Source organism: Myotis myotis, unplaced genomic scaffold (genome assembly GCF_014108235.1).
Source record: "Myotis myotis isolate mMyoMyo1 unplaced genomic scaffold, mMyoMyo1.p scaffold_m19_p_12, whole genome shotgun sequence".
In the NCBI taxonomy this organism is placed as follows: Eukaryota; Metazoa; Chordata; class Mammalia; order Chiroptera; family Vespertilionidae; genus Myotis; species Myotis myotis.
The window spans coordinates 56,110,707-56,126,039 of NW_023416316.1; the positions used below are offsets into that span (position 1 = coordinate 56,110,707).

At 41.3% G+C, this 15,333-nt stretch overlaps 1 protein-coding gene across 7 annotated transcripts in view; it reads right to left on the bottom strand.

Annotated features, from left to right (window-relative positions):
* PSIP1 (PC4 and SFRS1 interacting protein 1) overlaps positions 1 to 11,148 on the bottom strand; it is a 44,701-nt gene extending 33,553 nt beyond the window's left edge. For 4 of the 7 annotated variants that reach the window (XM_036331197.1, XM_036331201.1, XM_036331198.1 and 1 more), the window contains exons 1-3: positions 10,973 to 11,140; positions 10,227 to 10,442; positions 6,490 to 6,566 (exon numbers count right to left, since the gene is read on the bottom strand). In XM_036331197.1, the coding sequence (XP_036187090.1) occupies positions 6,490 to 6,566; positions 10,227 to 10,298 (149 nt within the window). In that variant the 5' untranslated portion in view covers positions 10,299 to 10,442; positions 10,973 to 11,140. Of the gene's footprint in view, positions 1 to 6,489; positions 6,567 to 10,226; positions 10,443 to 10,972 lie in introns of all 7 variants that reach the window. The other 3 variants (XM_036331195.1, XM_036331196.1, XM_036331202.1) reach the window with 3 other exon arrangements.
* Positions 11,149 to 15,333: the final 4,185 nt, after the last annotated feature.

Here is a 15,333-nt window from a genome sequence, read left to right on the forward strand (position 1 = left end):
GCTTTGGCTAGAGTACAGAAGCTGTACAGAAGAACAAATGAAGAAAATAAAATCCTATTCTGTGATTCATTCCTTTATTCTTTTCTTGTGGACAGGTTGTAAGAAAAACTGGGACACTACTTCATATTCACTTTCCCTCCTAAAACTATAGATTAGGCAGGTTTTAAAACAGCCTGCAACCAACCTATTTGTATTAAAAAAGAGCAGTAAAGAAGATAAAAGTAGCAAAAACACCATCTTCATTTAAATTTTCTAGACTTTAGAGAAATAGATAGGCCTAGGTGAGAGTATTTCCTCAATTAGCAATGGTGGTAATTAGTCAGCAAAACTCAGACTGCATGTCAAACAATTTAATAACACTGCAAGTATTAGTCTTTGAAAAATAATATGCAACATTATTTTAATTAAGAGCTGACATTTAGTGTTTAATACATGCAATCACCATTCCAAGCATTTTTTATTTATCATTATTTTTTAATCACCACCTGAGGATATTTTTTCCATGGATTTTTAGAGAGTGGAAGGGGGAGAAGAACAAGAAGAAGAGGGTGGGGGAGAGAGACAGACATCATGGATTGGTTGCCTCCCGCCCCTGACCAGGGCTGGGATCAAACCTGCAACCCAGTTATGAGGCCTTGACTGGGAAATGAACCCTTCACTCTACGGGCCGACACTCTAACCACTGAACCAAACCAGCCAGGGTGTTCCAATTATTTTCCATGTAATATCCTATTTGCACCCCAAAATTGTCCCCATTTTACAAATGATAAAAGGACACAAGGTTAAGTAATCTGCCCAAGGTCATATATTATATAGCAGGTTAAATGGCAGTCAAGATTTAAAGATCTAATTGGCTTAAACACTATATAAATGTTGGTTAATGGGTAGCAAATCCATAATCAACAAGTGATTTTATCTAGGACATAGAGCTGGCAATCTATCACCAAATATTTATTTAACTACTATGCTCCAGGTACTTAAGTGATGACAAACAGTAAAAATATGTTCGCTACTCTCCATGCTCTTCACTTGTGGGTGAAGCAAAAAGAAAAAAATTCGATCGTCATTGCAATAAACAAAATAAGCATAAAAAGGAAGATTTGAGCTAAGATCCAGACTTTAAACATCTGAAGGCATTTTCCAACAAAGGGAAAACAAGCAAGAAGGACCTGAGACGCCCTGACCAGTTTGGCTCAGTGGATAGAGCGTCGGCCTGCGGACTCAGAGTTCCCGGGTTCGATTCTGGTCAAGGGCATGTGCCTTGGTTGTGGGCACATCCCCAGTGGGGGCTGTGCAGGATGCAGCTGATCGATGTTTCTCTCTCATCAATGTTTCTAACTCTCTATCCCTCTCCCTTCTGTAAAAAAATCAATAAAATATATATTTTTTTTTTTTAAAAAAGGAAGGACCTGAGACAAAATAAAGTATATTTATGTAACAGTGAAAAACATGTGATGAGGTTGGAGAGGTAATAAGCATAGGTAATAATTCATATAGGGTTTCATAAACTGCATTTGTAGACAAAATCTGCAGGTTTTATTGGTTGATAACATCTGTAAGGGAACCACTGAAGGTTCATAGACAGGAAAATGACACGCTCCGACAGGGATGTACCTAGGAAAGATCACTTGGACTATACATGAAGAGGAGAAACTGAGACCAAGGTAGGGTTAGGAAACTATTTACAAGAGTAATTGTGGCACAGACTTGAGTTGTAGCAGAGGATATGGAGAAGAGTGGACAGATCAGGACGCACTTTAAAGGAAAAGAACAAGACCTGCTGACTATACATGGGAAGGGGAAAAACTATAATATGTAATCAAGGAAAACACCAAGACTTTTGGCTCCAGAAAAGCATTGGGTCCATGTCAGTCTCATTTACAAAGAATCGGTTTTAAAGTTGTTAGTTTTAAGATATTTAGTGTATGGTCAGAGTTGGTATACACTTATTGTTTTCTAATATTCAAAACTTGATTATTGGATGAATTTACTGTAAATGTCATAAAACACTAAGAAAATTCAGACATTTTCACAAAAAGTTATAAAATGATTCTGCTCTAAATTCACAATAAAAGCATCTTAATTTATACAATGTAAAAAGCCTCATTGTTAAATGTTAGAGAAGTATGACCATTCGTCATCTAAATTTAAGAATGAACTATGTATTCTATAAAACAATGAGGATATATATAAAAGTTATGAATAAACACAGTTTTACTAAACTGCCATTTTATCTTCTATGTTCCTCCTTTCCCATCTCCCTAACTGCAGGCCATTAGAATAAACTCCTGTTTATGCAAAATCCAAATTGAAAGGCTTAGATAACCACCCTCCCAACTTTTCGGGATGAGGGGTAAGCAAATCACCAGAGGTCTAGTTTCTAAAATCTAACCTGAGGTACAAAAAGTCACCAAACTGACAGATACAGCAGCATGGCCTTTCCAAAGATAAACAGTATACTTATAAGAACACTAAGGCACAAAACATTACCAGTGCATTTTGAAATGAAATATATTATCATTAGCTTAATTTTAAAATTACATTGCAATTCCTTGAACATATTCAAATTTCTTAAATATTAGTAATTCATTGTCTACATCAAGGGTGGGGAACCTTTTTTCTGCCAAGGGTCATACAAAATTATCAACTTAAAAATTATGTGGCTATGAAAAATGCTCCCAGATATACTGAATTTTGATTTAAATATATTTTATTGATTTTTTTACAGAGAGGAAAGGAGAGAGATAGTTAGAAACATGGATGAGAGAGAAACATCGATCAGCTGCCTCCTGCACATCTCCTACTGGAGATGTGCCCGCAACCCAGGTACATGCCCTTAACCAGAACTGAACCTGGGACCTGTCAGTCTGCAGGCCGACGCTCTATCCACTGAGCCAAACCGGTTTCGGCGATATACTGAATTTTGAGTCCCGCCTGCAGTTGCCTTAGTAGGGCCAAACCAAATGATACTGCAGGCCAGATATTCCCCACCCCTGGTCTACATTAACCAAACTATGCTTATGAAAGTTTAGTAGCCCTAACCGGTTTGGCTGAGTGGATAGAGCGTCGGCTACGGACTGAAAGGTCACAGGTTCGATTCCAGTCAAGGGCATGTACCTTGGTTGTAGGCACATCCCCAGTAGGAGGTGTGCAGGGGGCAGCTGATCGATGTTTCTCTCTCATCGATGTTTCTAACTCTCTATCCCTCTCCCTTCCTCTCTATAAAAAAATCAATAAAATTTAAAAAAAAAGAAAGTTTAGTAGTTGTTTGGTGTAGTTTGATTTAAAGTTTACAGATACAATGTAAAAATATTCATTTTTAAATGTTGGTAAAGGTATGATCACTTTTCATTTAAATTTAACATAAGAATGAACTATGTGCTCTATAAAACTATAATGATATATATAAAACTATAAAATCTGTTCCATTTCAGAAAAATTAAAGAATTCTAAATTTGTAAAACTAAAAAATTCTACAAAATGTCTATTCCCATTATTCTAATAGTATTTCCAAACTTCACATACATCAAAATCATCTAGAATGGCCCAGCCAGTGTTGCTCAGTGGTTGAGCGTCCATCCATGCACCAGGAGGTCCCTGGTTCCATTCCAGGTCACGCCCAGGTTGTAGGCTCGATCCCCAGTAGGGGTGTGCAGGAGGCAGCCGATCAGTGATTCACTCTCATCTGTTTCTATCCCTCTTTCCCTCTCCCTTCCTCTCTCTGAAACCAATAAAAACATATTTTCAAAAAAATCATCTAGAAGTCTTGTTAGACAGACTGCTGGACCCCACACCTCAGTTTCTGATTCAGTAGGTAAATGTGGGGCCCAAGAATTTGCAAGTCAACTAAATTCCCATGTGATGTTGGTGCAGCTTGACCTGGTACCACACTTTAAAAACCCTGTTCTAATAAACAGAATGCAAATATTTCATTAAAAGATACCCCTCCTGCCAGTGTGGCTCAGAAGGTTGAACATTGACCTATGAACCAGGAGATCACGGCTCGATTCCCTGTCAGGGCACATGCCCAGGTTTAAAAAAAAAAAAGAAGATACTTTTCCCTAATACATTTGTGGAACAGTTTTTAAATGGTATATTATCCCATGGAATCAGAAATTCATCATTTCTTACAAAATTAAGTATTTATATATAGGATATACCTAAAATCAACTCAAAATAATTATGTTGAAGGCCAATCAAATTCTAGACTCGATATATATATATATATATGGTGTCCCAAAATTCACGCAAGAAGTAATTTTGATAGAAAACACAGGTTTATAATTAAAAATTGTAAATTTTTTATTGATTCATGAAGTATACAGTATAGGGTTATGTATGGAATAGCACATCGGGTAAATGGCCTCCACGGCTTTGCTGGCACATACGCAAAGCCGTGGTCTTCATTGGTCTTCATTGTCCCTGCGCCTGGGCCATAATTGGTACTTGGTAATGCTTATCAAATTGAAGGGATTGAAATCAAAGGGCAACAGATATTAGAATCTGATTCAATAAACCAAGTAAAATTTGGCTTTTATTTTTTGTTGTTGTTGTTAATGCTCACGCAAAATTCAAATTTTGCGTGAATTTTGGGACACCCTTTATACACACACACACACACATATTTTAAATCCTTATCGTTGAAAGTACTCCATATGTCCTCTTTTTTTCCCCCACTGACCTCTTCTAGCCATTCCCTGCCCAGGCCTTTAACACTATTGTCTTTGTCAAAACTATATTTTAAAGAAAATAATTATGTGGCATTGTATGATACCATTAATATGAAACGTCCAGATTTGGCAAATCTAAACAGACAGTAAAATAGTGGTTGTCTAGGGTTGGGGAGGGAATGGAGAATGAACACTAATAGTTATGGAAGTAAATATACTAAAATCCACTGATTTATTCTCTTTAAACAAGTAAAATTTATGACACAAATTACATCTCAATAAAGCTGTAAAAAGAAATTATAGAAAAGTTCATATAGTAGCTAAGCAATATTAAAGCAAACGTTGCCATTGTAGACTTAGGAATACATAATTCTAATTAGAATATCAATACTTTTGTTTCTCTTGCTCCCAAGTAAACAAGTATATGTTACCAAAATTATGGCAAATTCTAAACTTCAGGTCCAAAATCAATGAGATTATATATAACTAGTGGCCTGGTGCACGAAATTCGTGCACATTAAAAGGGAATTAGAGGAAATATTTTAATATTGCTATTTGCCCTTTCTCTATAATAGAAGTGTTAGAGATGAAAGAAAATTAGTAAAATGTATATGAAAATCTCCCTTCTGTCAGAGTCTGGGGCACACCAAGGGACCCAGAGTCAAGTCTCCGCCCACCTGCGCCCACCTCAAAATCACGAGAGACCCAGACCGGGCTGGCCCCACCCCCGTCAAGCCCCGTAGGGAGGAGGGCCTGGCCTCAGCTCCCCCAGCCCCAGAGTGAGGGCCCGAGACAAGGGCGTGACAACTATTTGCATAGTAGCTCTTTATTATATAGGATATTTGTAAGGCCATTAAATTAAAGGTATGCAGGATATTATTTTCCAAAATTAATGAGATAGCCCTTAGAGTAATCTAATGTACCTAGAAGTAACAGTTCAATATTCAGTTGTAATTTTAAAAATTAATTTGTTTCAGCAAATCAGGTTCTCTGCCCACTTATGCACCAGAGGCAACAGAACAGTCAGTGTTTCTCAGGACCATGTAAATACACAGAGAGAACTATCTAGATCTCTTCTCACCTTTCCCACTGTATACTGTTTGTATGGCTAATATAACAAAGCCAGATTGTCTTTATAAAAAGGACTTATACTAGCCCAGCTGGTGTTGCTCAGTGGTTATGCCTTGACCCTGGAACCAACAGTAGTTCCATTACAAGTCAGGGCACATGTCTGGGTTGCAGGCTTGATCCCCAGAAGGGGGTGTGCAGGAGGCAGCTGATTGATGTTTCTCTCTCATCAATGTTTCTATCCCTCTCCTTTTCTCTCTGTAAAAATCAGTAAGAACGTATTTTTTTTAAAAAGCACTTATACTAAATATGAATGCTAAATGCTTATTTTAATCCTATACCAGTATTAATCATAAGGGCTATCTCATTAATTTTGGAAAATAATATCCTGCATACCTTTAATTTAATGGCCTTACAAATATCCTATATAATAAAGAGCAAATATGCAAAGTGTAAATCTTCAATCCATCAGTCATTCTTCTAGTTGCTGAGATCCATATATAGCTTTCTTTTATGATTAAGGAAACATTTCTTCCAATAAAATTTAAAACCTACAGTGTCTAATTTTTCTACCCTAAAAATAAATTTTAAAAGGGACACTTAAAGACTTTTTCCAAAGTTCAAAGATGATTTTAAATTTTCTATTCCTTTACTATTTTCCCTTTAGATTAATCACTACTTGCTTTTCATTTTATGTCCAATGACCCTGCTAAATTAACTTTGATTTGCCTTTAGAGCTAAAAGGACTTACGTCTCGTGAGTACCAAAGAAAAAAATGGGTAGTTTGTTTGTTGGTGGTTTTACAGCTCCATCAGGAACTTCATCTACCTAAAAGAAAGAGCAGAAAAATTAAAATATTTTAAATCATACATGCTTCAACACAACAGAATAAACTGGAAACAAAACACCAAAACAGATCTGATATAACGTGAACCAGTTCTACTGGTCCATAATCCCTTATCCCTAGTTTTGAAACCCAAGAAGCTCTAAAAACCAAGATATTTCTAAAACTTCATTCGGTGGCAAAACCTTATCTGATAGGGAAGCTAGTCAATCATTTCTTTTTGTCCACCTAGTGTTTCTACAGATGCTCCTCTGAAGAAATATTGTGCTGTATTATTATGTGCCACCAGAGACCCTAATCAGGAACAAAGTATATGGTATATAGGTACCATCATTACCTTTATAAAATCCCCAAATTCTGAATTTTTAAACATATATGACCCTAAGCGTTTTAGATAGTGGAGTATAAACCTGTTCAAAAATCCTAAATTATATTTTTACAGGAAGGCTATACAAATATTGAAGTAATGTAAAATAGACAGTAACAAAAGCTTATAGTAGTGTTTCTCAAAGTCTGAAACATATTCTGAAAAGGTCTTATACCTACATGGCTGAATCACATGAAGTTACTTGTTCTTTTTTTCTCTTTCAATCCTAACTAATTAACAAAGAAAGCATCAGGTGCTGTTATCTCTAACATATCTATGGTACTATCGCTTATTAATAAAGGAAAGCAGACCTCAGAGTTAAAGCCATCAGGCAGTAGTATCTAGCAAGAATTTTTAAAAATTTCTATTTTATTTCATTATTAATTTAAATTTAATAATAACATTTCCCCCCCCTAATTTCAAAGACACTTTAATTTAAAAATCAATTCACATTGTTAAGAAGAGAGCAGACCATCAAAGGACCTACTATGCTCTGCATGCATTATTACCATGTTGAAGAAAAGACAATTGGGATGATTTGACTGGCAGTCTGAAGGTTTCAGGCATCAAGAGAATCATTATTACCCAACACTTTTAGGGGCTTGTCTCATCTATCTGATCAATAACTATTTTACCTGTCATTTCAACTTTATGAGAAAGCCCCAAGAATTGTGTAAATCCTTAGAGGCCTTAAGATAACGGATATTTTGTCAAACCAGTTGATATGCTTGTTTCAGCTAGCAAACAGCTTTAAAAGTCTGTAAAAAATGTCTAGTACCTACAGAGTTTAATAAGTGTTAGGCAATTTTTAAAAGTTGACTTTAGCCCAGGCCAGTTTGGCCCAGTGGATAGAGCATCAGCCTGCAAAGTGAAGGGTCCCAGGTTCAATTTCAGTAAAGGCACATGCCCAGGTTGTGGGCTCGATCCCCAGTGTGGGGTGTGCAAGATGCAATAGATCAATGATTCTCATCACTGATGTTTCTCTCTCTCTCTCTCTCTCTCTCTCTCTCTCTCTCTCTCTCTCTCTCCCCCTCCCTGAAATCAATAAAAATATATATATTTTTATAAAGTTGACTTTAAAGATGATTAATACTGGTACAGGATTAAAAGAATGCGAAAGACATAAAAATTAATGAAATTGGGATATATAAATAGGAAATGTTAAGATCAAAATAGGAACAGATGGTTGTCACTGTCACTGCTGAGACCTTAAATACATATTCTAAACTCTAAAGCAGTGGTTCTCAACCTTCCTAATGCTGCGACCCTTAAATACAGTTCCTCATGTTGTGGAGACCCCCAATTTCATTGTTACAAATTGAACATAATTAAAGCACAGTGATTAATCACAAAAACAATTATATATGTGTTTTCTGATGGTCTTAGGCAACCCCTGGGAAAGGGTCGTTTGACCACCAAAGGGGTCGCGACCCACAGGTTGAGAGCCAATGCTCTAAAGCAAAGACTTCTAATTTGTAAGACTGGAAAGAAGACAGAAAAAGGAATATAATTCTTGGACATAATCAAAATTCATTCACTTCTAAGAAAAAAAAGGAGAAAAGGAAATACAAATGAACTTGTTAAATATAGAACTTATTAAATAAAGGAGAATACTCTGGCCCTCCTAAGGCTAGTTTATTTTGCTTTTATCAGCAGTAACCTTATTCACCTAACATACTGAAGCATGTGGGGAGAACGATTTGGAAGAGTAAATAATTTTTAAAACATTTTCATTTGGCTTTTAACTGTATTATGGCATGGAAATCTGAAAATAAATGTATACCATTACCTTAGATAACACCTCAAAATAAATAAATAAATAAGGATGATAAAACCATAAGAAAAGTATCTCAGAGGGGTCTTAAACCTGCCAAGTTTCCCTGCGCTCTATTTAAACATGAAATAAAGTGTTTTTTAAGTGCATTAATATGCACTAAGTACTGTGGGGATATAAAGTTCAGTTTACATCTATTGCCCTTAAGAAGCTTTCAATCTATTTGGAAGTTAAGATGTGCATGTAAGAGATGATCAGAAAGGAAAGAGTGTCAAATATATAGACAAGAATTATGATTAAAGATTGTTCAAGTAAGATTCCACTAAAAAGGTAGCCTTCATAGACTGAGTGTGGGGGCGGGAGGGAGATTTTTCCAGATTGGGGAAAGAAATTGTAAACCTGAGTCTTAAAGAACTAGATGGGAAAAATCAAGAAATATTTTATATTTGCATAGCCCTCAATAACTCCATGATTCTCTGTAACCAACAGGTATGTTTCCTCCAGCTGCCATAATTTTAATTATCTTTAAGAAACAACAATCCTCAAAGAAGAGTGAATTAGTGGCAATTACAACCTTACACTATCACATTTACATTTAAGAAATTTTGACCTTACTAACCAACCGAATAGGCCTCAGCATTTCCTAGGTTCCATCATTACCTTCGAACCCGAGTCCTACCATAAACTAACAAATATATCGCTTTTTCTGAAAATGACTTATTTAGACAATCTCAATTCCTAAATGTCACACACACACACACACACACACACACACACACACACACACACACCCTCCTGGTCCTTCACCTCCCGACCTAGTACTAGATGTGCACCCAGGGGTCTGGGTCAACGCCTCCTCTTGCCCCTATGAAACAATCAAAGAGAAAAACCACTTCTTTAAGGTCGTCAGGCTAACTTCATGAATAAAAACGTGAAACTGCATTTCCTACACTTTCCCTGGTGCTCGCTTCCTGGGCAATGCCCACCACTCTCCAGCCCTAATCCCTCCGTTAAACAAGCAGACCCAGCAGGCCTCATCCACCACACGACAAAACATGAATACCCGCATCTCCAATTCAACCACCTCTCTCTCCGACACCCAAAAGTTTGCCTAATCTCATTGGTTTTATGCATTTTACTCAAAACCGAGAAAATGTCAGTTTCCTTCATTTTTACACACTGAAGCCCATAGTTGATTATTTTCACCTACAATGAAACATGAACGGGCATCACATTTAAATCTTTCCTATTAAGAAAACCTGCCCAAGTCTGCCAGAAACATGAAGAATATAGTGGATTAAGCACGTAGATACACCTGGGTTTTTGCAATTACCTGGGAGACTACGGGGGAAAAAAAAATAATAAAATAAAATAAAAATAATAATAAAATAAAATGTAGGCTGACAAATGAGCCTCCAGGCAAGCCAGAGGGAGAAAGAACACGAGAAAAAAAAAAATTTTTTAAGGCAGCGCCGCTAAACGCGAAGCCTGAAAACCACTTACGCGAGCCGGCCAATGAGGGTAACCTTTCATCTTGGCGAAGATGAGGTCTCCGGGTTTGAAATCGCGAGTCATGTCTCGTGAGGGGCGATGCGGGGGATCCGGATGCGGAGCCCAGCGCAGGGGAGCGGCGGCGGGGGCGGCGGGGTCGGCGAGGGGACCGGCGGGAACCGCGGCTCCGGCGCGGGAGGATGCCTCGGGGAGTTCCAACGCGCCTGCCTGGGGGGCGGGGGAGCGCGGAGGGCGGTTAAAGCGAAGAAACCCGAAGGGAGGGGCCTCCGGGGAGGACGGGGGAGGGGGCGGACCGGGAGGGAGGACCGCGGCGGTGGGGGTGGGCGTGAGGGGAGAGCCGCCTCCCGCTCCTCCCCCGAGAGCGGGCCTCGCAGCCCCAGAGCGACCCCTCCAGGCTCCGGCGGGTCCGCCGCTCGGCGGCCAAAGACGCCACCACCTGAGGCGGAGATGCTGCTCAGCCCCAATTCTCCGTCCTCCACCCCAGCTCGCCTCCGGCGCCCCCCGCCCCCCGGGTGTGAGCCCCAAGAGGGAGGGGTCGGCGGGGGGGTAAATGGCCAAAGAAAGGGGCGCCTCCCCTCCCCATCCTCGCACGACCTCTCCCCCTGCGACCTGCCTCCCGACGGTCCAAGCGCGGGGCCGCCCCTCCGCGCCCGGGCGGGCCGCGGCCACTTCCCCGCTGCAGCCCCGAGCGAGGCCGCCGAGGGGGGGGGCGGGGCGAGCCTCCGCCGCCCGCTCACCTGCCGGGGCTGCGGACGCCGAGGCTGCGGTGGCGGGCCGGCCGCCACTGCCCGCGTCCACGCAAGCCACCTGCGCCACCAGCTGCCGCAGAGGCGTCTCAACGGCTCCGAATCGCAACCGCCGCCGCCGCCGCTGCTGCCGCCGCCGTCGCTGCGCTGCTCCCGCGCGGCTCCCGCTCGGCGCCCGCTAGCACTGGGGCGGGACCAACTGCTCGCCCAGGAAGGGGGCGCGGCGCAGCCCTCGCCCGAGGTGTGTGGCTCCGAAATGGAGCGACAGAAGTCCCCCTAAGTCCTCAGAGGTTCCCTTTTTCCTAGAAGTGTCAGCCAAGTGGAGGGAGCGATGGGTGCGCAGGGAAAAGGCTAGGGCGAAGGCGACGGGGCCCGCGGCGGCTCCCCCCTGCGGCGTGCGGAGTGGTCGGGCCCGGCCCGCCCCTGCTGGCCGCGCTGCGCGTGTGTATTTGTATGTGTACTGTATGTAAAGGCCGGAGGGAGGGGCCGGGGGCCGGGGACTGCGTTTGGGAGCGGGGATCCGGGCCTCCAGCCCGTGGCTGTGTGTGTGCGTGTGAGGGAGAGCCTGGCAGCCTCAGCTGCATGTTCTTGCGTCGTTCCCCAGGGTGGGGAGCCTTGAAGGCTGCACTTGCGCGGTTTGCAGCATCCAAAAAAGAAACTGTACAAAAAACCCATAGATGAAATCCGAGCATGAGGCGGTTGCAGGGTGTGCAGCTCGTAGGCCTCTTACACCTCGCTGAATGGGCCTGGGCAATCTCCTTTTTTTTCCCTTTTTTTTTTTTTCCCCTAGAAATTGTAATATGAGAACGCCCATTCCTTTTCTTTCACATTTAAAGCACCAAGAGCTGTTAAGAAAATACAGTCCTACCGAACGCAAAATGTGATGAGTGAAAAACAATGACAGGAAAGCATAAGCCTTGTAGGTAGGATGTGGGTTCGGGCTCTCCAGTAAATTTTAACTGCGTCTCAATTTTAATTCCCTAGTAGAATGGTTGCTGGTGAGTGGTAGTGTTACTAGACCTCACATGTCTTATTCCTTTAAAATACCCTTCAGGGGATTTCTAAAATTATTTTATTTTTTTGATCCTTTAGCCAACACTTATTTACAAATATAGTAAATGAGGCATTCTTGGAAAGTAATAAAAATTCATCTTAAGTTTTTGTTCCATCTTTCGTTGAATCACAAAATAAGTACCTACCCTGTGTCGGGCACTATTAGGTGCTGTGCATACAATCATGAACAGCAAGCACAAACAATTTCCATTTAAAACAATGAAAATGGAAAAAAACACACTTAATTATATAATTAAATATTATATATTTAATATTCTCATATTCAATATGAGAATATTAAACATATAAATAAATAATGGTATGGCGCTCATACTCCTTTAAATGAAGGACTCACAACTAGGACTAAATCAGGAAAAGCTTTAAGTTGGGTAAACACTGAGAAGAATTTTTTGAAAGTGATACAGATGCCATTAAAAGGAATGAAAGAAGACATTTCCAATGCAAAATTTCCAATGCAAAATGTCCTTGGAGAACTTTCAAGAGACAAGTCATACCTCAGCAATATGCAGAAGATTCCCAGTGGTGAAAGTTAACTGGTTGGCAAGGGAGTAGGTAGGTTTGGAGAAATGTCTTGCAGCTTCTCATCCTGACTTTGAGTTTGAAGCTCGGGAGCTACTAGACCAGTGATGGCGAACCTGTGACACGCGTGTCAGAGGTGACACGCGAACTCATTTTTTTGGTTGATTTTTCTTTGTTAAATGGCATTTAAATATATAAAGTAAATATCAAAAATGTAAGTCTTTGTTTTACTATGATTGCAAATATCAAAAAATTTCTCTATGTGACACGGCACCGGAGTTAAGTTAGGGTTTTTCAAAGTGCTGACACGCCGAGCTCAAAAGGTTCGCCATCACTGTGCGAGACATTGCTGAGCAAGAAAGGGCAGAGATGATTTTTTAACAAGTGATTTTTGCTTACTACAAGGTAGATGACAATAGGAAGAAGCTGGAGGTGGCTGTTGGACGCCCTAAGTGATCCATTTCTGGATGAGACTGATGCATGAAAAAGGCAAGGAAGAGCACAGCTAAGTACACAAAGGAATAATTGTCAGGTGTGAATCATAGATCGTGCACGAGAAAAAAGTGAAGAAAGATGTATTGAAGAAAGTTCCAAGACTGTGCAGGAGAGACGAAGGCCTCATCCAGCAATCATTTCTTGTGACCCTCCTTTGTTGTAACCCGTGTAAGGCTTAACTCCAAGCGTGGTCCAGGGCCCAGCAGCATGGCTTCACCAGGGAGCTTGTTAGAAGAAACTCGGCCCCTCCCCAGCACTGCTCAGTCAGAATCTGCATTTTAAAAACATTCCCCAGGTGATTCTTACGCATATTCAATTGTGAGAAACAGCCTACAGATACAGAGGACACCACAGACTATAAAATAGGGAAGACAGACATACGATAGATAAATTGTAATTAGTATTAAAAGATAGCTATTTATTACTGTTAAATGATAGTACCAACAAGTAAAGAAGGGTGGTAACTACAAAGGGAGGTCCTCAGAAAAGAAATGAAAGGTAGAGGGACAATGGGAAAGCATTGATGTTTTAGTGTTGTGGGTGTTGTTTTATTTTTTAAAGCACAAACTTAGCTCTTGCTTTCTTTAAGTGTGCGCAATTTCAGTGTGATGGTCTGTACACTTGTGGTTGATACCCTTAAACAATAAGTCAGGGAAAAAACAGGTGGTATTTTAAGCCTCCAGAGAACAAAAGCCCAGGATCCCTGGGAGCAGCAATTCCGAATGGAAAGGGGAGGAGGAGGAGTAAAGGAGGCAGGAGGGCTGGGCTCATCAGAGCCACTAGGAGACAGTTTCTGAACTACTACTGACAGGCTGTGCTCCTCCAGCCCTGTTTGACGCACCCCTCCCCCCATAGCCACCCTTCTAAGCGGGGATGCCAGCAAAAGTATAGCAAGATAGAGATGAAAGGAGCAATGAGAAAGTTATAAGGAGAAAGAATACAGTTTCCAAAATGGAAGCAAGAGGGAGGGGAAACGGAGATCTAAATGAATTGAGGCAGGAGCTTGACTTACATGCTTTCATTTAATCCAGGTGCTACTACCCCCATTTTACAGATGAGGAAACAGGCTCAAAGAAGATTAGCAGCTTGCCCAGGATCACACATCTAGTCTAGCAGCCAAGGCAAACTCCCAGCCAATCTGTTCTCCAGTCCCTGCCTTTGTATGACCCCACACCACCTCTAGGTGGAGCAGGGAGCCAGCAGCTCTCCAAGCAGAAGAGCTTATAATGAGAAAAAGATGTTGGAAGTATAAGCAACTCAGCACTCTTCCACCTTCTGTCTTCCGACTAGAAAGTATTCCCAGCTTCATATTTCTTCACAACCCCCCTCTACCCCACCCCATTCCTCAGCTTGTCCCCACCACCAGTCCATTCTGTTTAACTCCTTCTAGTCCTAAAGGACTCAATCCAAAAATTACCTCTGGAAAAGTTTCTGCCCTCATCTCACTGTGGCATAATTATTGGCAATCTTTCCAACCAGCCTTTCAAACTATGTAGAAGTAGGCACTCAGTGAATTTTTTCTCAATAAATATTTGTTGAATTGAAACTGGACAACCAATGGGCCCAGGCTGCCTGTCACTACTGAAGCCAACTAAAGCAGAGAAAGGGTTTATTCCAGTAATGCCGGCAGGATGGAAGAGCAGCAGGTCATCCACAAAAATCTGCTCTGTGACCCGCCCCCCCCACACACACACACATACACACATAAACCAGCTGCTTATATTGGGTAGAAGGATAAAGATTACATGGGGAAGTAGGCTAAAGGAATAAGAATGAGTATACAAAAGGAACTAAAATGGGCTATGTGCTAAAACAGATCAGAATATGCTTTCTTTCTTTTTTTTTTTAATATATTTTATTGATTTTTTTTACAGAGAGGAAGGGAGAGGGATAGAGAGTTAGAAACATTGATGAGAGAGAAACATCGATCAGCTGCCTCCTGCACACTCCCTACTGGGGATGTGCCCGCAACCAAGGTACATGCCCTTGACCGGAATCGAACCTGGGACCCTTCAGTCCGCAGGCTGATGCTCTATCCACTGAGCCAAACCGGTTACGGCAGAATATGCTTTCTTTAATCAGAGCATGGTTAACAGAACATGATTAATATTACTTACTAGAGGCCCAGTGCACGAATTTGTGCACAGATGGGGACCCTTGTCCTGAGACCAGTGATTTGCCCGATCAGGGCGGGGGGGGGGGGGGGGGGGGGCGGTCTCCTGGAGGTTGGCTGGCTGCAGGAGGTTTGGCTGTGGAAGGGCACT